The 24105-nt window shown below is 42.2% G+C and overlaps 11 protein-coding genes and 1 non-coding gene across 12 annotated transcripts; 5 read left to right on the plus strand and 7 right to left on the minus strand.

Moving 5' to 3' along the window:
- Positions 1-298: 298 nt before the first annotated feature.
- Positions 299-1519, plus strand: TYS1 (tyrosine--tRNA ligase TYS1; the record flags this gene model as incomplete). Its single annotated transcript, XM_003681843.1, has 1 exon — positions 299-1519. One exon carries the CDS (start codon positions 299-301, stop codon positions 1517-1519), a length of 1221 nt encoding a protein of 406 aa, XP_003681891.1.
- A 111-nt stretch (positions 1520-1630) lies between these two features.
- On the minus strand, positions 1631-7105 carry UBR2 (putative ubiquitin-protein ligase UBR2; the record flags this gene model as incomplete). The annotated part of the gene is made up of 1 exon (XM_003681844.1): positions 1631-7105. One exon carries the CDS (start codon positions 7103-7105, stop codon positions 1631-1633), a length of 5475 nt encoding a protein of 1824 aa, XP_003681892.1.
- Positions 7106-7825: 720 nt separating this feature from the next.
- Positions 7826-13699, plus strand: UBR1 (E3 ubiquitin-protein ligase UBR1; the record flags this gene model as incomplete). Its single annotated transcript, XM_003681845.1, has 1 exon — positions 7826-13699. The coding sequence occupies one exon, from the start codon at positions 7826-7828 to the stop codon at positions 13697-13699; it is 5874 nt and encodes a 1957-aa protein (XP_003681893.1).
- Positions 13700-13934: 235 nt separating this feature from the next.
- QCR9 (ubiquinol--cytochrome-c reductase subunit 9) lies at positions 13935-14204 on the plus strand (the record flags this gene model as incomplete). Its single annotated transcript, XM_003681846.1, has 2 exons — positions 13935-13937; positions 14001-14204. 2 exons carry the CDS (start codon positions 13935-13937, stop codon positions 14202-14204), a joined length of 207 nt encoding a protein of 68 aa, XP_003681894.1.
- A 176-nt stretch (positions 14205-14380) lies between these two features.
- Positions 14381-14689, minus strand: TIM13 (protein translocase subunit TIM13; the record flags this gene model as incomplete). Its single annotated transcript, XM_003681847.1, has 1 exon — positions 14381-14689. One exon carries the CDS (start codon positions 14687-14689, stop codon positions 14381-14383), a length of 309 nt encoding a protein of 102 aa, XP_003681895.1.
- A 169-nt stretch (positions 14690-14858) lies between these two features.
- TDEL0Etrna13G lies at positions 14859-14929 on the plus strand. The gene has a single exon. It is a non-coding gene; the product is annotated as a tRNA-Gly (tRNA).
- A 211-nt stretch (positions 14930-15140) lies between these two features.
- APS3 (Aps3p) lies at positions 15141-15771 on the plus strand (the record flags this gene model as incomplete). The annotated part of the gene is made up of 2 exons (XM_003681848.1): positions 15141-15162; positions 15221-15771. The coding sequence occupies 2 exons, from the start codon at positions 15141-15143 to the stop codon at positions 15769-15771; spliced, it is 573 nt and encodes a 190-aa protein (XP_003681896.1).
- A 34-nt stretch (positions 15772-15805) lies between these two features.
- CBP4 (Cbp4p) lies at positions 15806-16249 on the minus strand (the record flags this gene model as incomplete). Its single annotated transcript, XM_003681849.1, has 1 exon — positions 15806-16249. The coding sequence occupies one exon, from the start codon at positions 16247-16249 to the stop codon at positions 15806-15808; it is 444 nt and encodes a 147-aa protein (XP_003681897.1).
- Positions 16250-16525: 276 nt separating this feature from the next.
- ERG1 (squalene monooxygenase) lies at positions 16526-18004 on the minus strand (the record flags this gene model as incomplete). Its single annotated transcript, XM_003681850.1, has 1 exon — positions 16526-18004. One exon carries the CDS (start codon positions 18002-18004, stop codon positions 16526-16528), a length of 1479 nt encoding a protein of 492 aa, XP_003681898.1.
- Positions 18005-18624: 620 nt separating this feature from the next.
- On the minus strand, positions 18625-20172 carry RRN7 (Rrn7p; the record flags this gene model as incomplete). Its single annotated transcript, XM_003681851.1, has 1 exon — positions 18625-20172. One exon carries the CDS (start codon positions 20170-20172, stop codon positions 18625-18627), a length of 1548 nt encoding a protein of 515 aa, XP_003681899.1.
- Positions 20173-20403: 231 nt separating this feature from the next.
- PBP1 (Pbp1p) lies at positions 20404-22611 on the minus strand (the record flags this gene model as incomplete). Its single annotated transcript, XM_003681852.1, has 1 exon — positions 20404-22611. One exon carries the CDS (start codon positions 22609-22611, stop codon positions 20404-20406), a length of 2208 nt encoding a protein of 735 aa, XP_003681900.1.
- A 342-nt stretch (positions 22612-22953) lies between these two features.
- Positions 22954-24006, minus strand: OKP1 (Okp1p; the record flags this gene model as incomplete). Its single annotated transcript, XM_003681853.1, has 1 exon — positions 22954-24006. One exon carries the CDS (start codon positions 24004-24006, stop codon positions 22954-22956), a length of 1053 nt encoding a protein of 350 aa, XP_003681901.1.
- Positions 24007-24105: the final 99 nt, after the last annotated feature.

Raw genomic sequence — 24105 nt, forward strand, 5'->3', positions numbered from 1 at the left:
AGGTGCCATTTGACGATAAGAGTTTAGATGTAGTTTCAGGACTCACTATGAATGCCTTCTCGAGTTTTGGGCACTGAAGATCTCCCGAATAACATTGACAACACATTCCCATGCGGTCTGTACTGCTGGCTGTGCTTTATAAAAAAATTTTCTTTAGCGATGAGTCAAGCGATGGTGAAATTTCTCTTGTAAACTACCTGATCTCCGTTTAAAAGTTTGTAAAGATTGAGACGAAAGCGCTTGGAAGTGGCTGTTAGGTCTTTATTCGTTAGTGTAATTGGATTGCCGAATTTTTAAGATGTCAGGTTCCACAATTAACGCACAGGAGAGCTTCGATCTGATTACAAAGAACTTGCAAGAAGTACTCAATCCACAAATTATCAAAAATGTGTTGGAAGTGGAAAAGAGACCTGTGAAGTTGTACTGGGGTACTGCCCCAACTGGTAGACCGCACTGTGGTTATTTTGTTCCTATGACGAAGTTGGCTGATTTCTTGAAGGCTGGCTGTGAAGTCACAGTGCTGTTAGCAGATTTGCATGCTTTCTTAGACAACATGAAGGCTCCTTTGGAAGTTGTTAATTACAGGGCTAAGTACTACGAACTCACGATTAAGGCTATTTTGAGAAGTATTAATGTTCCTATTGAGAAATTAAAGTTTGTCGTTGGATCTTCCTACCAGTTGTCCGCTGAGTACACAATGGATATCTTCAGAATGGCTAACATGGTTTCGCAAAACGATTGTAAAAGAGCAGGTGCTGATGTGGTCAAACAGGTTGCTAACCCACTGCTGAGTGGGTTGATTTACCCGCTGATGCAGGCATTGGATGAACATTACCTGGACTGTGATGTGCAATTTGGTGGTGTCGATCAAAGAAAGATCTTCGTGCTCGCTGAAGAAAACTTGCAATCTCTAGGTTACAAGAAGAGAGCGCATTTAATGAACCCTATGGTTCCAGGTTTAGGTCAAGGTGGTAAGATGTCCGCCTCCGATCCAAACTCCAAGATTGATCTGCTGGAAGAACCAAAGCAAGTAAAGAAGAAAATCAACAGTGCATTCTGTAGTCCGGGTGTGGTCGAGGATAACGGTCTCTTGGCTTTCGTCCAACATGTCATTCAAAGAATCCAGGAGCTAAAGTTCGGTGAAGGTCATTTCGAATTCTTCATCAACAGACCAGACAAGTTCGGTGGTCCAATCACTTATAATTCTTTCGAACAACTAAGATCTGACTTCAAGGAGGAGAAGCTTTCCCCACCAGATTTGAAGACTGGTGTCGCCGATGCAATCGTCGAGTTATTGGAACCAATTAGACAAGAGTACGCAAATAGCCCAGAGTTCCAAGAGGCCCAGGAGAAAGGTTACCCAGTGGCCAAGCCAGAGAAAAGTAAGAAGGCTAAGAAGCCTAAGAACAAGGGAACAAGATACCCAGGATCTCAACCGGACGGCAGTGCTCCAGCAGGTGACGACAAGAGCGCCATTCAAGAGGTTGCTGAAAAGGTCAAGGAAGCTGTTCTTGAGTGACTGCAACGTCTAACTTACTAAACCTAGCGGCAACACCTAATTCCCTGGTAAGGTAGCAAATTAGATAAAGAAATAGAAAATAAAATGCTATAATATTAGTGAATCGTCTCTTTACATAGTTTCCCAGCCGCCTAAGTCGGAATTGTTATCAGTGAGTCTGAAAACTATATGGGGGATCATGTTTTCAAGGATGACCCCATTCTTTAGATGTTCGTACCTCGACCTGTCTAGATAAACGGGTGAATTGTACTTGAAATCTTCGTCCGGTTCACCATGCTTGTGTAAATATGGAGCGGGATAGAAGGAGCCCTTTTGGCCGTATGACAGATGGATAGCGTTGCTTCTGATGAGAAGGAATACTCCATAGGTTGAAATCACTGGACACTCGTTTATTACATGATTCGTACACGCTCCTATGGCGTAATGGTGCAGCGCGACAGCTCTTTGAATCTGACAACGCTTACCACAGAACAAGCAAATGGCAATGTCATCCTTCAAAGCACGATGCTTTATGTTGTCGTCTTCGGATGAAAAGAATTCTGACAAAGATTCCGGAAGATCGATTAATTTTATCGCTTCAGCGCATGTAAAGGATAGATTATCCAATTTGTTAGCAACGCCATCAGCTCCATCAGTGGACAAGCTTTTTTTGGTTAGGTCGAGTACGTGTGCAAAGTCTTCATGGTGAAAGTCACGTACTAAATCTTCCATAGGAGCCAAGTCAAGACGAGAAAGTAGATACTCCAACGCCCTTGCATACGAAGAAGGAATTTTGCAGGTCGCGTTTGCAGCATAGCGCCCATGGAATACGACACATAATCTCTTGAGAAAGACTGTCAATGACTGGATCAATAGCTGATAGATGTAATTACCAAAAGAGGCATATCTTGTTACTTCTCGCACCTTGGGATCCAAGCAACGCACAACTTCTCTGAACATGTTCATTATTAGACTCTTTTCATTTTCAGGGCCGTTGCTTTGGCTTTCTTCAGCGTTCCACGGGGCATCCGCTAACTTGTCCTCATAAAAGTCAAGCTTGATCATTTCCTTCGCTAGCACTAAGATATCCTGGTAAATCTTTCTCTTCAAAACTTCTTTGATGCAAATCCTCCACTTATTTTGTTCCATTTCTGATTCTTCGTTTCCTGCGGCAGCTCGCAAATCAACTAGTTCACTTCCGGTGATAAGTAGATCGCAATCGACATTTCCAGAAACAAAACTATCCCAATTCAATAAAACATCCGTCGAGGGGCTTGGATCGAGGTTTTCTTTTTTTAATACGTCTCTCAATGTCAATAGAAGTTGCAAGGCCAGTGATTTTTGGTTGGAAATGCCCATCAAATAACCACCACTTTCTGGTCTCGAAGCCAGTTCGACATTGCGGGTTGTATTGGCCAAAAGACGGTTTATGACATCGACCAGTCCGTTGTCAGCTTTGTTTGGCTCTCTGACCAAGTCTTGAAAGATTCTGGCAGCTTTGACAGCAGTGGAGAGCAGTAAAGGAGATGGCTCATGAGGTAATGCTGAACCTTTACCTTCGCAAGTGGTATTCGCACCTCGATAGTAAGTCCTGGGCAATTGAGGTAAAAAGGAATTACAAAGCCCGTTGCATAGTGGGCAATACATTAATCCGAATCCGAACGCAAAGGGAACATTCTTGGTTGTCTGGTTATGAATTGTTCGAATTGATTTCATATGATTCGCCAAGCATGAGATGTGAGAACCATGCCCGCATGTTCTCAGAACCGGAGCTTGACGAGTCTTTCCTACTCGCTTGTGTTCAGAAAATGGCTGACATTGTTGACCAGCTGAACTCGAGCCGATCTTACGGCTGTAAGCGCCTTCAATAAAATCTTCCTCATGCTCACATATGTTCTCCTCTTGATAAGAAAAGTAGACAAAAACGTCTTCTGCCGAAGGCATTTTGCAGAACACACATGGATCTTCGCAAAGCTCCCAGCCAACTTGTTGATTCGAGACCGAATCCGCGGAAGATTCCTTGCAGCTTTCTTCATCGCTAGTTGTAAGACTGTGATTGCCCATAAATTGCAGTTGTTGCTTGGCTAATTTCTTCATCATTTTCTTCTTTCTAAGATTTGCTAGCGCTTTCTTTCTCTCGAATTCTCCATCTTTACCATTTTTCATTGAGTTCGACGACCATAACACTTCTGTGCTGAAAGATGGAACCTGTTCCCTCAAGAAGCTGTTGACGTCCACATGGGGTGCTGCTTTACCAAGGTATCTGAAAATTTCTCGAATCTTACCGTGAACCTGAGAGAAGCCATCATGGAGCAGGAAGTCGTACAAGACCGAACCAATGCTATGATAATAGCAAAATTCAGCGTCCATAGACCCAAATTCATGCCAAAATATCTTCATGAAGCCGTTCAGGTTGTTCACAACGCAAAGATGAATCAAATGGACTATAGTTGGGAGGATACTCTCACATTCAAACTTTTTTATATGGTCCAAGGTGTTCTTTAGGAAAGTCCCAAACGTATCAGCGGATGAAATAGCAAACAGATTGCAATATGGTGTTGACTTGAGGGCGTCGGCAACTCTCTTGGCGGGTATGAATGTATCTTCATAAGCCATCTTTTCCCTGACAGCCATAGTCATCCTGATATTCTTCTCTACCTCATATCGTTTGTTAGGCGACATTGCCACGTAATAGGGATCAACTTCGCCTTTGTATTCTGCCTTCAACGAATATACACCGCAATCTGTCAGACCGGAGGGAGGAGTGAAGTTCGTATACTCCTCTAAGTATAGGTCAAAGGCCGCATGCTTTGTAATATGTTCCGGAATCGAATTCATGATCTGTGAGTAAGTACAGTTCCTGAAACACAGGGCATGAATAATTTCAGCGCGTAAGGTCTTTTGGAACCCATCGACCGATGATACAACTGTCAAAGATTTCGTTTCGGTCAATAATTGCACTAGAAGAACAAAGCATTGGTTTACCACTGCAACCGTAGTTTCAAAGTCGGGATAATCACCCATAGGAAAGCCGTTCGCCCAATGTTTGAGCCCCCATCTTGCCAAAAATGTCACCATAAACTCATTGGGATCAGCTGTAGCCATACTGAACTGTACGTTAAAAATATCACTCATATAGGTAAACTCTCGCATGCTGTACTTTGTGTACATCCGCGCTTGATGGGTAATCGGGGTTCCGTTTCGCACCCAAAACCCTACGTTGATTTGGCCCAAAAGGACTAGCGTTGATAATGCAGATTCCGAAACGTACAGTGCCTTGGACTTATCACTAAAAAGCGCTGTGAAATCGATGTAATTTCTCAAGTGCTCCGGCAATGGGACATATCTACCACATAGACTCCACTGAAGAATAAATTTGAACAAATATGCCATGGGATTGAAAAAATTCTGTGTATCAACACCAACTTGAAAGTTTATTATTTGACAAATGTGATTGCAAATCTTCTCCTTTACTAATGGGAGTTGCTGCTCAGTTCCGTCGCTTTGACTCGGCTCTTTCAGAGAGCTTGCAGAAGTTGAGCGGCGAAATTGAATAAGTAGCTCGAACTCCTTCTCCATTGCGATGTTTATGAGCTTTACGACGATCTTTCGACGAGCTTCAAGGTCCGATATCAATGAAACGCTGCGAACATAGCCATCTGTCATTATTAATATGGATGAAAAGAAGAAGTAGTAAGAGGAAAAGTCAAAATTCTCGAATTCCACATGCTCTGACGTTTCTCGTTTGAGTGGTAGTATTTTGTTAAATTCAGCGAACGATTCAGTGATTGCTATCAACACATTATCATCCTCAAGCAATGTTTGAGGGATAGTATTCGTTGACATCACAATGCAAATATCTTTGAAACAAATTATAGTCCTCCTATTCTTTATACTTTCACTTGGTAACTTGCAGCCATAGTAAAGTGGAATCGGAAGGTATGTCATTAGATCTTCCGAAGTAAATGCCATTAGATTAAATGCGAATCGCAAAATGCGCTGAATGAAACCGCGTCTTATGGCGAGGTTAGCGGTTTCAGGGTCTTGAAATGTGTATTGAGAAAGAGTCCCCATCAGAGATACTTTGAAACCAGTGTTATCTGATGCGACCGTGCTGTACAAGACAGCTAAATATATGTCGAGGTACTGAGCCGCAAGGCACTGCCTTGATGGATCCATTATTGTGAACAAAGAGCAAACGATTTTTAGCATCCTGTACCTAGCAGATCTTGATAGAAAATCTGGTGATGCTGTGAGGAAGTACTGAAATCTAGAGCCATGGAAAGGATGATATCGCAAGACATTATTCAGAACATTAGTATTGGCAAGTCTCTTATCATAGTTCGACATCACGTTCATCACCATCGGATCTTCAGTATTTGTAAACTGCCACGGATTGAACCATGGGAAGATTTCTCTCTGCTCATACGAAACCAAAAATCCTCCTAGAAGATTGATCTTGGCAATGAACGGGCTGCGGCCAGTAGCTGGATGCCTTATCACTGATAGTCCAGATTGCCAGGCATTAAGAATGGACAACCGCACAGCTTTCTTGGTTTGCAAGGAAGTTGTCTCGTTGATCATTAGAACGTAGAACCAGTAAACTAGATCATCGACCAAATCTCTCTTAAAAGTATCCCTCGTCTCTCTGATATGATTCTTAGCTCCCTCATTGGAGAACCTTGTGGAGATGGCTTCGATCTTTGCACGATCAGATGACTTGATCACTGTGACAGACGGAGAACCGCTCTCCAGCATCTCCGTTATGCTTATTGCATACTCCGCCGGTTTGTTCAGAATTCTGCTAATCTTAGCGGCCAAATCCATATAGCGCATTTGACAATCCTCTTCGTCTATTTGTAATGCCCATTGGCTTTCTCCTCTTGAATCTGGTATTTCACCTTTTGAATCTGTTAAAAGCGTTTCTGGTTTGGCGATGCCATCCACTTTCTGTCTGCCGCATTCGACCGGGCTAGCCTTTCCATCTTGCTCATTTGAGTAAACAGCCACATCTATCAAGTAATCCATCAATGTACTCACAGTATTTACGACGTTTTCATCGTACTCGCTCGCCCCAGGGTTCTCCGACTTCACAGTGTTTAGTGGGTTTCGGCACTGGTCAATACAGTGTGGCTCCTTAAACACAGAAGTGTTCCCACAATGACACACCCTGCCCTCAGGTCTCACCACTATCTTAGCAGTATAAACATGGCCCTCGTGTTTGGCCTTGTCAAAACAGAACTCACACAACTCGTACAATGGATTCATAGTGCAAGTGAAACAGTAGTAAACGGTCTCTGCAGGGAAACACTGTCGATTGCACATAGTTCCGGCATGCAGATTGCCCTTCCTCGCATTTTTTACCGCTTTCTCCCTCCAGGAAGAGCCCTTTAACACACGTTTATAAGTCCCATCGAGCCAACTCTCACTCTCTAACAACTCAGCGAAAGACGTCCAATCCACGCCTTGCTCCCCATGTTCCATGCAAAGATCCAGGACTTTCCAAACCACATAACTCACTGCCCCATCGTACTCATACCTTGCTAATCGCGGCAGGTGCACCAAGAAGTCTCTAACATTGCTAATCCTGCATTTATTCAAGTCCATCCGGCACTGCTTGCGCTCATTCACCTTGCAGAACTAATAATACAGCTCTTTATAGTTCCTTGAGACTAACAATAGACCTTCATAACCTCCCGATGAGCTTGAAGTCGTTGTTTATAAGATAGATTTGCCGCCGTCGCCACCGAGCGCCCTTAGAGAGCTACTACCCGGACACAGATACATATAACAGACCATTTATTCTACTAAATAATAACAATTTGGACTATTAAGAAGCTTTCGGTAGCATGTTTGCGACCTGATAGTGAGATTAATGGCCTGATGGCCTTTTCAAGTGGTTGTAAATGCTATTGCAGACGTCGAGGATCGTTTTTTGGCTTAAATGGCACCTTCAAGCTCAAAAAATGGCAATTCTTTGATATATAATAACTTTAACAGCATCAAGGTAACGAATGCAGTCATTTGGTGGTCTCCTGTGGATATTTTGAAGGTTAAAATGGACTTTTAAAATTTCAGCATCATTCGTAACGATATCTTGCTAAGGAGGATGATAAATGCTTATAAGAAGACTGCTCATCAAGGTCTGCAAAGCTAACAGGAATAGTTGCTAGCCTAGATTCGACAGTGGACCAGAAAGTAAAGCTTGTTGCTATTTTTGCTTTAGTCCATAATTTTAAAGTTGAAAAGTCAGCTGAGAAAGTCGAATTTAACAAGCGAGTGTGATTGTGGGAAAGGTTCACCTCGGAAGGAAAAGATAGAGACAATATGAGTGAAGATCCCTTGTGTGTGGAGATACGAGACCACTTGAGACAGACACTGTCTTCGATTCATGATAATCCTCTGTTTCGGGAGGTTCGGGGACCTTCTGAGAGAATGGAGATGGACAAGCTTCTCAAGGACCACATCTTTAGGTATTTGTTCTTTCTTATCTCCAAAAAGGGTGAAAGCCTTACATTGTTGTTCCCAAAAGGCAAAGATCGTCAAAATGATATGGGTAGCTTCCCTAAGACGTACGATGAAGCTCTCTCTGTTAACATTGAAGAGATGACACAGCCATTCTATACAATCGACGATAGTCGGACAAGTAACATTCACCAGCACTTGGGCAGGAACTGTGGTAGGAAATTTCAGGTTGGAGAGCCAATTTATCGGTGCCATGAGTGTGGATATGATGATACCTGTGTGTTGTGTATATACTGCTTCAACGCCGCGGATCATCAAAGTCATCATGTTTACACTGACATTTGCTCCGAGTTCAATACCGGTATCTGTGACTGTGGTGACGAAGAGGCCTGGCATACCGAGTTACACTGTAAGGCAGAGGAAGAAGCGCAGAATGACGAATCCCGTGAAGATGATAGCAATTTGAAAGAAGTTTTCCTTCAACAGCAAAGTCAAGATATTTTGGAAGTGGTTCTGATAGAAGTCTTCGACCATTTTATTGACTTGTTCAATCAAAACATCGAACCTCTACCTACTTTGCAAAAGGATATAACATTAAAACTACGGGAAATGGTTCAGCAAGGCAAAGTGGAAGAAAGAGCAATTTTTCTGGAGGCACTGGCATATAAAAATGATTATACTGAGAAAAACGATCGAATCATTCGTTCGGTAGAAGAAGGCTCCCAAGACGTGGTGGATTTGAAGGATTATACGGTTATCATATACAATGATGAGTATCACAACTACTCTCAGGCAACGACAGCCTTAAGGCAAGGTGTTCCGGATAACAAACATACTGATCTGCTGACGTCAAAGATCGATGGAGAAGGTCGGGCGCTACTCAAATGCTCAGAAGAAATTTCTGCTGTGATAGGTGGTTTTTTCGCAGTGCAAACGAACGGTTTGAGCGCCACGCTGACATCATGGTCCGAGTACATTCATCAAGAGACCTGTAAATATTGCATTCTATGGTTGAACCACTGCTTGAATATACCGATTCCAGCCTTTCAAAGTGCATTCCGCTCAGCAATGGGGAAAGTTCTTCTTTCCAAATACGATCGGGCCGCCGAGTCTGTTGATATGACGCCAGTGGTCCGTGAGTACTTCAGCTCTAAATTCAACGAGTCGGATCCATACAGATTTGCGGACTTGTCAATCTTAAGCGAGGCTAATGGTATTCCACTTGGGCACCATAAAGAATTGGCCAAGAATGATCTCGACCACATTTCAAATACGCTGAATGAAACTGTAAGTCCCACAAGCAGGCAGTACGCAAATTCCAGGCTTCAATATATTTTTTACTTCGATAACAGGTATTGGAAAAGGCTGAGGAAAGATCTGCAGAATGTTATCATTCCAACTTTGGCTTCAGACATTCACTATAAACCTTTGTTTTGCAGGCAGGTTGTTGAGATTTTTAATCACATAACGAGATCAGTGGCATTCATGGACCGGGAACCACTCTTGAACGTTTTGCGAGAGTGTGTCGTCCAGCTTTTCACTTGCCCGAAGGACGCAAATATGATCTTCAGCATGGGTAGCTTCAAGGACATTCTTTGGTCGGTAATTGATATTTTTGCGGAGTTTTCGAAGGTGGAAGGAGGCCTTCTAATATGGCAGAAAGTACAGAAAACCAATCCCACGAAGAGTTATAGCATTTCATTTAAGCAAGGCCTATACGCAGTCGAAACTTTATTGAGTAAAGTGTCTGATGGCAATATCGTACTAATCCCAGAAAATTTCATTTCAATCTTAACATTGTGCAAACTGTTTAACGGCGCGTACAAGATAAAGAGAAAGGAAGGTGAGCATGTTTTACATGAGGATCAGCATTTTATTCCATATTTGGAATATACGACATCGGTTTACAGTATCATTCAAACTATGGCTAAGGTCTTAGAAAACTCGAAAGAACCCATAGATGAGCCTCTATTACTAAACACTATTGAACTTTTGACTAGCTTCCTGGGACACAGATCATTAACTTACAAACTGATTCACGATTCACAAGAGATCATTAAATTCGAAGTGCATCGACAAAGAGTGGCATTTATGAACCCTGTGCACACACTTTATTCTTTCTTGATTGAGAAATGCAAGCTAACATCAGCTTTAGGTGCTACTTCCTATTGCTCCGATTTCCTGACTATATCTGATTTTGCATTAAGGTCTGTGGTCCTTTGCGCACAGATTTTCGTGGGATTTTGGGTTAGGAATGGTATGTCAGTGCTGCATCAATCAAAATACTACAAGAATAATCCGGAGTTGAGCTCTTACGCAAGAGACATTCATCTGAACCAGCTTGCTTTCCTTCGTGAAGATGATGATATACCTAGGGTAATCTACAACTTACTTGATAGATGGGCATTACTTGATTGGTTTAGTGGCGAGGCTGAATTTGAGCATACAATTTACGAGGATAAGATCATACCGATTGTCCAACAATTCATTGCATTTGTTTATCAGGTATTGACTGAAAGATACTTCTTCAAGACCTTTTCATCTGCTAAGGAGAGAAGGATGTACCACATTAAAAGCGCCGTCATCTATAACCTTTACACCAAACCTCTTTCCTATTCCAAGCTATTGAGATCGATGCCAGATTACTTGACTGAAGATACCACGGAGCTTGATACGGCTCTCAAAGAGATTTCGACATTTGTTGAACCAAAGGGTTTGGCTGATAGTGGTGTCTTTAAGCTGAAACAGAAGCTGTATGCAGTCGTTGACCCTTTGAAGCTTTTGAACATGGAAAATGAATTCGAATCAAGTGCTGCTACAATAAAGACTCATTTGTCTTCAAAGAAGACGGGCACTTATGATGATATCATACAGCCGCAGATCATCTCACCACAAGATTTGGATCCAAAATCAATTGAGTTAGGACAGTTTACGAGGACAGACATATTTGCTAAGCTTGTATACAAGCTGCTACAGGTTTGCATTGATAAAGAAGAGGGCACATTCCTATACGAATTGCTTCATTTGGTGCATGGTATCTTCAAGGATAAAGAGCTGATTGATGGAGAGAGATCCATCCCTCAGGCTTATATCTCGAAGCCCATTTGCAGTCAATTGATGACCATTGCTAACTCGAAACATAATGCTTTCTCCGAGGAGATAAAAAAGAAGGCTCAATATTTACTGGAAATTATGATGACTATAAGACCTGAGGAGGTTACCGACTCATTGATTACCAGCTTTGGTGAACAGTATGTGGCAGACTATAAGGCGAAGAAGATGAGTAACAATGCTAATCATGCCGAAAGCGAAAAGATGCAAAGGAAGAGGATGATCAAAAAAAGGCAGGAAAAATTGATGGCTAAATTCAATAATCAGCAATCTAAATTCATGAAAGGAAGCGAAGCTCAATTATGGGACCAAAGCAAAACTGGTAACGACGATGATGTTGTCATGGATGGTGTCGAAACTCAAACACTAGAGGAGTTTACTTGCGCACTATGTCAGGACAATACTTCAACAGACTTGTTTGTTGTACCTGCTTACCACGATCATACGCCAATTTTCAGGCCAGGTAGTATCTTCAACGTTGATGAGTTCGCCTCGAATTGGGGTACTTTCTCTAACAATCCAGACAAGTTGACTTATAATGACGATAAGTCATTGGAAAACTTCAGAGATAATGGTAGTAGAGGGTCCAAAAAGGTTCTGGTCTCCTGTAATCACAGCGTTCACCATTCCTGCTTTAAGCGTTACGTGCAGAAAAAGAGATTTTCCTCCAACGCTTTTATCTGTCCACTTTGTCAAACCTATTCCAACTGCGTTCTACCGATTCGACGCACTTCGAAACAGAATACAGGTCTTTCGGTTGATAGTTTGGTAAATGTGAGAGTTTCAGTCGATGAGCTGTCGCGTCTATTTGAAAGTTTCAGTGCTGCTGATTTTAAGAACGTTTACTCAACCTTCAATCTAGTGACATTGCACTCGCACTCCTACGATAAAGCTGCTCGGAGCACTCCAGGATTTGAAAGCAAGGACACAGCATTTATTCTTGCTGTGCATTGGGCAAACACAATATCGATGCTCGAAGTGGCATCCAGGTTAGATAAATCGCCAAATGTAACGCTACTCGAGTCCAGAGAGCAAAAGTTCAAGACACTCAAGAATACACTTATATGCATAGTGCTAATGTGTTACGGTATCGGTAAACCAAATCCTGAGTTCGACCCATATGTGAATAAAGATGGCATCATCTGGAACCAAAATCAGCTCTTCCAGTACATAGTAAAGAAATGTTTGTTTTCTCGGGAACCATTGCGAGAAACCGTGGGGCAGGCCCTAGCCAATTTCTCCAAACAATTAATCGTTGATTTTATCAAGGGACTTTCCAATCTAGACATTGGTAAGATGTACGAGAAAGCTGAAAACCATGGTGGGATTTACAAGATTCAATCAGATGACTTGTTGTCGACTTTGAAAGGGGTTTGTTTCTTGGGCGTAAGTGACTCGGAGCTTCGTCGTAAGGCTTATGATTTGGCTTATACGTGTCTATTGAAGAATTTGTTGCCAACTCTAAGGCGTTGCGTAATCATGATCAGAGTTTTCCATGACACATTGAAAGATCAGGAGGATGATGAAATTGTTGTGAATGGTATAAATATACTTGAGAAATCCTCACTCGATTTGCCAGATTATGTTGATCAGGTCATGGCCGCACTATCAGATTTTGAATCGTTGCAACAATTGCTAGCTCGTGGCATTCCTTGTATGAAACCTTCCGACGATCCTTACTTGAAAGATATTCCCTACGAAAATTGTGGCATTGTGAAACTTGTCAATTTGGCAACGTATTTGAACACTTATGTGACGAACTCCAAGAAGATCAAGTTACGTGAGGAACACTCCTTACATGTACAAAACGTTAGCAACAGACTAGATTTCAAGATTTGCCTAACTTGTGGTGTGAAGGTACATTTGAGACCCGACCGTCATGAGATGTCGAAACACTTACAGAAGTACTGTTTCAAGACTTTTGGAGCATTTTTGATCCCAAACACCAGCGAAGTTTGCTTGTACATGTCTCAACCACCGTCCACTGTGTACATCAGTGCGCCTTACCTAAACTCACATGGTGAAGCGGGAAGAAATGCCATGAAGCGTGGAGATATGACTGTGTTAAACTTAAAGCGTTACGAATTCCTTAACAGCCTCTGGATCAACAATGAGATACCAGGCTACATTAGCCGAGTGATGGGAGACGAGTTCCGAGTTAACATCTTATCTAATGGTTATTTCTTAACGTTCAACAGAGACCCACGTCCCAGAAGGGCTCCTCTCGCTGGTAGCGATGACGAAGAAGATGTTGACGGACAAGATGATGAAGATGCGGAGCTTTACAGTGGCCACTCAAGCGATGACGAAGAGCGAGATGTCGAAATGGCTGACGACCGTCTTGGTGATATGGAAGAAGGTGCATTTTTCGGCAATGGAGTGGATGCAGGCAACGTTAGAGGCCTGCTACAAGTATTTGAAAATTTTCAGAACACAGTGGAGAATGGAATCAACCCTGAAGATGCTCAATTCGCTACCCCATTACTACAATTTTTCCCACCACAATTTGGCGGAATAAATCTACGAAGAAACATTATCCCGGATGCGGACGAAGATGACGAAGTGCTAGAAGCCGCGGACGACACTGCTGACCACCAGTATGATACCAATAGCCCTTCAGAGTAGTCCAGCTCAATATATAGACTATTTTAAAGTTCAACTTACTAAAGTCGGTATATTTATCACTACAGACGACCCAATGGCATCGAGCAGAAAATTTCACCGCTAAGATCGGCTCTACAGCGTAGGGGCTCTGGAACTAACGGTTAACCATTAACTACTAGAAGAATATAAAGATCATCGTTTGGAAGTTGTGCTTTGGTAGCATAATTGATCGAGAAATATTGCAGTAATAATAAAAATGGTATGTGATCTTACAAGCGAGCGAATGGACGAACAAGCATGATTTACTAACAATATGAGTTAGGCCTTTTCCACTTTGTACAAAGTTTTATTCAAGAGAAACTCCGTGTTCGTCGGTACTGTGTTTGCCTCTGCGTTTGTCTTCCAAGCCACGTTTGACAGTGCTGTCACTAAATGGTATGAGAACCATAACAAGGGTAAATTGTGGGCAGACGTTAAGCAGCAACTAAAAGATGGTGGTGATGACGAGGACGAGGACGACGAGTAAACGATAAAGAAAGATTAAAATTCGACGAGCGAAGTCGTTACGGCGAAAAGCATATTTATGTATATTTATATTCACGTAGGCATGGGTAATTTAATGCTACTCCAACCATTGGTCTTATGTGCAGATATATTGGATGCTGTAGGTATTTACTTACTCATATACAGGATTGTTTGTGTTTAAATCTCACCAGAGGTCGATGCCTGTTGGATTCTTGCGATATAAGCCCTAGAGACAACGTTCCAACTTCTCATGTACTTGGCTAGACATTGGTCAACGCAAGGTTCGTTGTTATTGGAGTACGGACTCGTTAGACATTTTTCAAAACAATTGTCTGTCACTTTATTCACTAGTTCAGTAGCATTAGCGACAGCTAGTTCTTGCGCAATTTGTGACTTGACCTTGTCTGTGACTGAATTAGCAGCAGTCGAATTGACAGTTTGTTGCTGGGAAGGTGTAGCACCTCCAAAGATAGAAGATAAAGCCATTGAAACTGATTGGCGGTCCTGATATAATGAAGTTCTATCCAATCTACAGTAATAGTGAGCTACTCTTCACTTTTAACCCAATATACGGACTGAAAAACCTGAAACTTCCCGTGACATGAACCATGTGGATTGAGTTTTCACAGTTTTAGTTCCACCATCAAATTACTAAGCGCAAGTGGTTTAGTGGTAAAATCCAACGTTGCCATCGTTGGGCCCCCGGTTCGATTCCGGGCTTGCGCATTCTTTTTTTATAAATTCAGTTAATTGTCCATTGTTGCACACTTCCTATGTAGCATACCAGTAATCAGTGTAAAACTAACAATTACTGCTTGAGCTTTGCTGAGCTTTGTCGATCTTCCGGCGAAGTTTTGGTCTTTAACAACTTCATTTAAGTACAACGCCGTGTTCTCTATCTTCGAACCTACTTACATTGGATGAAAAACATCAAGAGATGATCCATGCTGTGTTGATATGTATGTTGCAATTCGTGCTATATTATCAGGTACATCGCTACTAACACTCCCACTCCAGTTAATAAGAAAGGTCAGCCTAGACTGATCAAATTTTACACTCCAGTCGATCTTCCGAAGCAGAAACTACTGCTTGAACAAGTTCATGAGCTGATATCTCAAAGAAATAGTGATTTCCAAAGTTCTTTCCTGGTGACTCCACCATCTTTACTTGGTGAGAGTGATTCCTTAGAAGACGAAGATATCCAGATAATTTACAAGAACTACGCTACGTTGTTCTTCACCTTCATAGTAGATGATCAAGAGTCTGAGCTAGCAATTCTGGATCTGATTCAAACGTTTGTTGAATCATTAGACCGTTGTTTCTCCGAGGTTAGCGAACTTGACCTAATCTTCAACTGGCAAACCCTAGAGAGTGTCCTTGAAGAGATTATCCAGGGAGGTATGGTCATAGAGACCAACATTGTGAATATTGTGCGTTCAGTGGATGAACTCAACAGGGCTTCTGAGCAAAATGATGGAGCTGTAGCTAGACTAGCCAGTACCGGTTTTGGAAGTGCACTTCAGGCGTTCGCGAGTGGTGGTTTCGCACAATGGGCATCAGGCCAATAAATAAAGTTCACTATGTACAGTATAAAATGTCATCTTACCAGAGTTTCCACCAGCTCTTATTCTTTCCCTGGACAATTTCGCCCGTCTTTGAAGAAGTCTGCTCTCTTATCTGCGCCAGCTCATTCCTAATTCTATCCAACTCTTCCTTTTGGACTTGCTCTGCCTTCAACTGTTCGAAATTCTGTCTTCCCTTGGATTGCGGATCAACGTTCTTCTCCCAAGGTGATTGAATCGCACCAGTGTCCCAAATCGGTCTGTCGCTTTGGGATGTCTCTTTCACAATCTTCATCAATTCCTTTTGCTCTGCCTGACGTAGATTCCTCTCCCTCTCATACTGCAACCTCAATTCTGGTGATAGTGAATTAATCAATTGTTCATCTGTTGGAGTCGTATATTTGAAAAGTAGTGCTCCAGCACCAATAATGGCTCCACCAACAGCCCAAACCCTTAGCCAACGTACCCAAAGTGGTCTCTCCATGGCTCCGATGAGTATTAGTGAGTGCGATGAGAATAGTTAAGCTATGTGCGAAGTCCTTCCCTTCCGATATAACTTTACAAGAGACTCATTATAAACGGGCTTCAAGATCAGAGTAATAGGCTTAATAATTATCATAAATACTTGATTAAAATGGCAGTTTCTTCTATCTAACTTATATTTGTGAAACTGGATTGCAAAATAAACATAAATAAAGTGGAATGGTTGGTCGTAGCGTTTTTTAAAAATTCTTAGTTCTTCGTTGGTTCATCATTGGGCTTAAGAACACAATTCGCGGTATAGGAATGGAGCAAAGACCTTGGTGGCAGTGATCAAAATCATGATACCTTCTAGCAATGCCATTGGCAAACCCAAGAACCCACGTTCCTCGATATTCAAGTAAACGGCATAAAGAGCAACGGCAAAGAAGACACGGGCCAACATCAATGGCTGTGGATTGACACCAGATAGGAACTTGACTGGTACTTTAACACAATCGCCACCCTTTTGGAAGTATCTGAAACAACCCTTCTGCAGAGATTTCAAGTTTTTGTTATCAGCAGCGAACAAGGCGAATAGGGCGATGGATAGAACGTTGATGACAGAGTCGTAATTCTTTCTCTCGTAATGGTAATCTAGAAGTTCGTCCAAGACTGTCTCACGATCACTGAAGTCGAGGTCACCAATCTTTTTAATCAACAAAACGACATCGTTCAAACCAACGGTCATACCACCACCGGTCAATGGGTGTCTCATGTTCAAAGCGTCACCAATAACACATAGACCAGTGACATCGTTTTGTCTTGCTGGCAGGTAGGAGTTTGGCATGGATCTATATTTACCCTCGGCCAAGGCGGCATCGAAAGATGGGCGTAAACTCTTTGGCACATGTGGTTGCACTTCTTTGCTCAACCAACCCTTGATATCGCCAGGTAGTTTTGCAGAGTTGTATGCGCACAACATTCTAGTCTCTTCAGGGCTGATTTGATACACAAGGATGGGCAGATGGTTAGTGCCTAGAATGACATGGCCGTGCATTGGAACTGGGTTCTTAGCGTTCCATAGCGACATACCAATGAATGAAGAGTCAACAGAGGGGATGTGCTCAGGGTGTAGCTCTCTCCTGAAACGAGAAAAGATACCATCACAGACAAAAGTCAAGTGGGCCTTGAAGTCAACCTTACCACGGCCTTCAACGTTGACTTTGGCACCAACAACTTCGTTGTTCTTCGCCTTCAAAACTTCAACACAGTTACCTTGCAAACGAGTGACATTCTTTTCGCCGGCCACAATGTTTCTCAAATTGTTCAAGAATTTACCATGCACAAAAGCTGCACCTCTCTCTCTTTCGTCTTCTTCGTAGTCCCTAATGTGGATAGTACTGTCTTCTAGAACTTTGTCGTTACCATCCTTGACCAATCCTTCCAATTTCTCAACTGGAGCCAAATCTGCCTTGTATGGGTACGGAATATCGACTTTTTCACCATTGTAAAAAACAGTGTAACCAGTCACTGGGAAAGCGTCGATGTTATTTATGGACTGAATCATACCTAAACTTCTCAATGCTCTTAGACCACCTGGTTGCATGAGTTCACCAACAATTCTATCTGGCATATCCCAGTCTCTTTCAACAATCAACACTTTCTTGCCCTTTCTTGCTAAACCAGCAGCAACACATGGGCCGATGACACCAGCACCGATTACAATGGCATCGTAAGTGACAGAAGAATCAGCATTCAACAATTCTTGAGCTACCATCTTACCAAAACGAGAAAAACAGGGATATTTCAGAAGCTTTCAAAAATCAACTTCCAAAGCCTCTTGTAGCTTGATTCAATTGCTCAATTAACAGTAATTATCGACATTAAAATTGTTAAAGCATTCCTGTATTTATAATTTTTTCGGAAGAAACCATACTGTGAAAAAGAAAAATCGTCTGATATGAACGAACATCTCCGATACAACTAACGATGGTCAAGAACATCTATTTCCTAGCTTGTGGATGAAATGCTGCAAACAATGAAGCAGCTCGTAGAAGAATTTGTAGTCGTTCAGTGAATTTTTGCCTGCGCTCACCGCCAGTATTCTTCGAGTTCATCGTTCCATTTTTTTTCACTTGTACCGAATCTGCAGGGTTAAACGACATCTTTGACATGGTCAAACGAGACCTTCAGTAGCACGATGAGCCTCCGATGTGAGGTATTGCCGGTTTCGTAGGCTGAGCGCTGTGGTCCCGCAAACAAATTGAGAAAACGGCGCGAGCAGTGTAAACGAGGCCCCTCCTTGAATGACAGTGAATAATTCTTTGACACTATTGGGACAGCCGATAATAAGTCCTAGCTGAGGATGGGATACGAGTGTGGTACTGCATCTTTTGCTCATTGATTTGTAGCGGATCGGGCAGAACACCATTTGCTGATTTCTTGGACAGCTGTGACGATTTGTTCCATTGATAGTGCAAATGCTATTGCTATTTCCTTTATAAGAATCTTTTCGAATTCCATTATGCTCGTCAATCTTTGTTGTTCATCCTCTACTATTTGTTCGTTCCAATGGGACTCGACTTCAGATAAAAAGTAGAGATATTTTTCTTGTAATTGTTCGACGAAATTTGATTGATCAGCATTTATTGTTACACTTGTCGTTGTATCACTGTCTATGGGAAAAATCTTGAGCAATTTCCTTTTGGCAATTCTATGGTCGATTTTCATTTTGGGGTCATCTGGTTGGATTGATAAGAAGGAATCTTCAATCCACTTTAGATACTGCGAAGTTTCGCCCTTAGACCATTCGAAAACATTTCCATCTTCCCTCTTTGATGAGATTCCTGTTAGGAGCTCGTCAATTGTAGCATCACGAGATGTATCTGTCCCGTGCGGTCTCCTGGAGAGAGACTGAATCCATTGCAAAGGATAAGTTTCTTTGTCACTCATCAAGAGCCACCTGGTGGCCAGCAAGAAGAATCCAATCGTTCGGAGTTCTGGCCATAAGTTGTACTTGCGAAATTTTAGAAATGGATATTCTATCAGGTTGTAGTAGCTTTTGATGTCCAAATTAGTGATCAACCCCACAGTGAAGAAGTAAAATTCAGGCGGGAGGACAGCGAGCATGGTAAGTTTGAGGACGAGTCCTTCACATATTACTTTGCCGTTAAATACTTTGAGAAACTTTGTCCTAAAACATGTTTGGCAGATTTTTGCCTGTATTTGACCATTGTTGGGAGGCTTTTCACCTTCTAGTAGACGCAGGTGAGAACTTGGTAACTTTTCCCTCCAGGTTTCTGGCAATTTCCTAATAGCTTTATAATATGGAAATCTCGCTGAAGCGATCCACTTCACGAAATCGCTGGTGTATACAGGCAACCCAAGATGTACGGCTGCCATATACATGATAGTCACCGCTGATAACATATTGAGCTGGAATCGGCCCAATGCCATTCGACTATTGTAAGCACTACTCTCTTCTTCGTCACTGCTGTTACTCTCCGACGGCTCTTGTCGTACTTCCTCTTCATTAATCCATTTCAGATATTGCATCCATATAAGCTTCACGATTTGATCAAATTCAGTTGGGAAATTCATTTCTCGTATAAGCCAGCTTGATTGTTGCTTCAAAATCAATTGGAATGCTTTCAGGAATAAAATGTTTGCTTCACTTCCATAAATCTTCTTGCCGCCCGCCGGTCGTTGCAAGTTTTGGGACTGAGACCCACTTAAGCTCGACTGGAAGTTTCCTGTAGCGCTGGTTGTCAGATTCAGTCTTCTTGTAACCACTCCCGCATTGACTTCGTCTTCCTCGTTATTAAACTCTACATCACCTTCCATGACATGTCCATATTGACAAGTCCTTCTACCATCTATGATACGCCACAACCGTGAAGGACAGTTCGAAACTCCACATACTGGACCTCTTATATACGTTGACATGAGAGGATGCTCTCTCAGATCTCCTCAAATGAAATGTTTGTCGCTATTTGTTAAAAGGTGTCAAGTTTGATTCGCGCTTGAACAATTAATTAGAGCGATGAGGTAAGTGGTTAAAATGTCAAATAACGAAGAACTAAACATAACCATCCTAGAACTGAGGCTTATTTAGTAACAGATAGCTTGATGTTTGCTGTTTAGTAAAAAGATACATAAGAAGCTATATGAAGAAAATCAATGGTTGTCCTGATTGTTCCTGTGATGACTGTGACCACCATGGTGGTAGTTTTGTCTATAGTTGCTGTTACCACCGCCTGTTCCTGGATTCCCTCCATTCCCCATCATTGTTTGGAAAGGCATGCCTGGGTAGCCGTACGCACCCATTGGTGAACCCGGGGCGTTGTTCAAATAGGCGGGAGGAATGTGAGGAGACAGTCCTTGTGGTGAAGGGCTTCCACCGCCGTCTTCACTACCACCCATCATAGACATCATGTGCGGCATCGATGGATAAAACATTGGCTGTGGTTGAAATGGCATATACATGCCCATGTTACCAGCCATTCCGTTCATCATTGGGTTTGGTGATGAACCTGGGCCCATAGGGAATCTCATCATATTACCCATGACGACTCCCATCTGTTGGTTTGCCGCTGCTGTAGTCGCAGCTGCACTCATGGAGTTCATTTGACGTTGTTGCAGGTTCATTTGGGTTTTTTGAATTGCAGTTCTCTCATCGGGAAACAAGTTCTTGTAAGATTGTTCAACGGTGTTGACCCAAGTAGGAGCTGTGAAATAAGGCTTTTCAATAAAGAATGGTTCCATGCTCTTATTTTCGCTCTCTTGCTGTTTGGCTTTTTTATTGTAGGCCTCCTTGGCTTTGGTGAACATGTTGAAGTTCTTAGAGAATAATTCCTTCTTGTTGTTGTCTGGTTGAGGGGCCTTGGAGCCAAAAAATGGCACAGCATTACGTCTTTTGGAAGAGACGCTGACTCTGCCACTGGAAGGCGAATGAAGGGGTGTTTGGCTTTGAGAAGTGACTTTTGAGTTATTTGGATTTTTCTTCAAGTCGGCCTTGGCACCAACTGGAGTAGCCGGTAACGAGGGCTTTCCATTACTTCCTCTGGAAGGTTTAGGTGGTAAAGAAGGGTCACTTTTCAAGCTCGAATTCTTCAAGATATCTTTCAAATCCTCAGGAACATCGTAAGGCACTTTGAACTTTTGAGAAAACTTTCTCAACTCTTCGATCTGGGCCTCCTTGGAAGTAACATGCTTCTTCGGAGGAATCTCTTTCCTTTGTGGCACCTTCGCTGCTGGTTTGACGGGCACCTCGGAGCGTAGAGCCTTAGGGGCTGGATTAACTTGCTGTTCAGAGGGTTGTTCCTTGACAATAATGGAAGGAGCAGCGACAGGCTTTTCAACAATGTTCTTGGCTGTCGTAGAGGAGATAATAGCTGGATCAGTGTTGTGTGGCTGGTTTCTCAGGGTTGGAGCAATATACTTAGATGGTTTAGCTGGCGAAGGTTTCGAGCTGGATTTCAAAGCCGCCAATAAATCGTTACCTCTTCTGTCCACTCCTGAGTACAAGTCCTCCTCATCTAAACCTGAGTCATCGACTACGTGACCTCTATCTTCAGCAAGATGAATATTGCCAGAGGAACCTTGAGACTCAATCTCCTTGGCGATCCTTTCGGCTTCCTTCAACCTCTTCTCATAGTTTGGATCTTTCTTGTTGATCTTAGTAGTATATAAATGCTCATCGAAGGTCGATCTTACACCAAACTTTTCTTCGTTCACGGTAAATTGATCCCAAGTGCTTGAAGAATCTTCCAAAGTCTGGCTTAAAACGTTCAAATCCTCATCTCCAGCATCAGGGGTCCATTTTTGTAACTCACGTTCCTTTACCTCAACCTTACCACGAGAGATATCAGTATCAGTTTTAAAACCACTACTACGTTTTTCTGACTGATCATCCTTCGCCTTTTTCTCTTCCGATTCTTGTTTCTTAGCTTGCTCCCATTTCTCATCCAAAGTGAAATCTGGCGCCTTCACCTCTAGCTCACCAACATCACCACCTTTGATCAGCAAAGTGTCACCTAATTGCTCAGACAATTCTTCAATGTCGTCAACAAACCCAGTATCAATAATCTTTGGGTATTTCAAAACGATATCAACACCATTTGATGATTCCAAGTTACAAGCCACCAGTAAACCGGAGTATTTAACAGCAGAGGTGACAGTAGCAATTACCTCACTCCCAATGCTATTCGCCAACAAGTAGTCTAAACGATCGTTAAAAGCTTTCGTAGTTTCAGCACTCTCATAGAAAGAGCTCGATCCACCAGGTTGATTACCACTCCCGGGTGTACCACTAACATTTGCGGATGTATTCCCATTGGTGTAGTTACCATGGTCCCTTCTACGGTTGTTGAAATTTCCTCTCATGGTTCTGCAACTGCTGATATTCTCTTCCGTATATGATCCTTGCTCCTGATCTGTACACAAAACGAAAAGCTATAATTCTAATAACAGATACACCGAAGGCAATTGAATACGATAGATTATACCAAGCAGGCTAATCAGGCTGTTCTGTATCGGTGACTTCCTACCTTTGACTGTGTAACAGTCGACCTTGTTAACTAGGCGAATTAGAGAAAATCATTAGATACGCTTCTTGATGAAGACCATTAAAGAGCTAATATATGTACTTTCAAAGCCTAACTTCAGTGATCTTGATGGTATAATTCCATCTTTCATGTATTTGCAGTTCATATTTCTTGTCATCTGTTATTTTTCTGGTTTCCTGGAGAGTAATTCATCATTAATAAGTTTTAATTGAGGGCTCTCGAACCTTGTAATGTTCTGTTGTAGTTCTCGAGAGATTCTGCGACATTCGTGTAACGCTGGTAAAAGATTGATGGTTTTTTGATCGTCTGGTAGAGTGCCCGATTGAATATTTTCAGTCGGGGTCTTCAGATTAAAATCGGCTATATCTCTTTCAAATTGGCTCATTGAGCGGTCCTTTGATGAGTTTGTGATCAATCCGTAAGCGTTTTCCATCGCTTTGTTAAGGCTCGGATGTAGATTATTTCCAATAAGGCCCTCGGTGAGTCTTGTTCTATTGTTTTCCTTCATAGTTTCGCATGATTGTCTGACCTCATCCAGTAATTTCTGCTCCCTCAGGAGCTCACCCTCTAACCTCTCAGCGTTAGAGAGTTCTTCAGCGTATCTTTTTTGAATGAACTTTCTCTTTGAGACGATATATTCAATTTCCAAGTCCCGATCAGATATTCTGGCCGGGAACCGCGATTTCTTCAACTGAGTCTTTATTTTAGAAATTATATCATTCATGATGCTTTGCTTTTGCCTGAAAACCTTGTCCACAGGTCTATGAGGGTCAATATTCAGCAATTGAGCGCTATACTTTTCGAGAACCTGTTGCAATGCGGACTCAGCGTTTGTTTCAAGTAGCTGAACGACTGAATCCACCATTACTTTCGAGGGTCTCTTCCATCTCTTGATCTGATAATTATTGGGCAATTTATGTTTGAATTCTCTTCGTATAACTCTCTTGAACTCCCATGGATGCAAAGGAGAATCTCCTTCACTATCAAACTCCGAATTCTGTTGTCTATTAAATCTCACACGCTTCCTAATAGGTGATACAACTGTCGGCAGATTATGTATTGAGTCTTCTTCTCCTTGATAAAACAGTTGTTTCTTCGGTACTGCAACAGTCTCTGGAGTATCTAGCCGTAAAGCTCCACTGTCCTGAATCTCTATACTGTTTTCCTCACTACTCAATTCACTCTCCAGTCCACTAAGTTCCTCATCGGTCATAACTAATTTAATTGAGATGGTTGGGCTTGTTTATGATCTTTGCCAAGATTTACGTTTATGTTTACTTTGGTGATTTTCAAAGACGCGATGAGCTTTCAG

Source organism: Torulaspora delbrueckii, chromosome 5, assembly GCF_000243375.1.
Source record: "Torulaspora delbrueckii CBS 1146 chromosome 5, complete genome".
Taxonomy (NCBI): domain Eukaryota; kingdom Fungi; phylum Ascomycota; class Saccharomycetes; order Saccharomycetales; family Saccharomycetaceae; genus Torulaspora; species Torulaspora delbrueckii.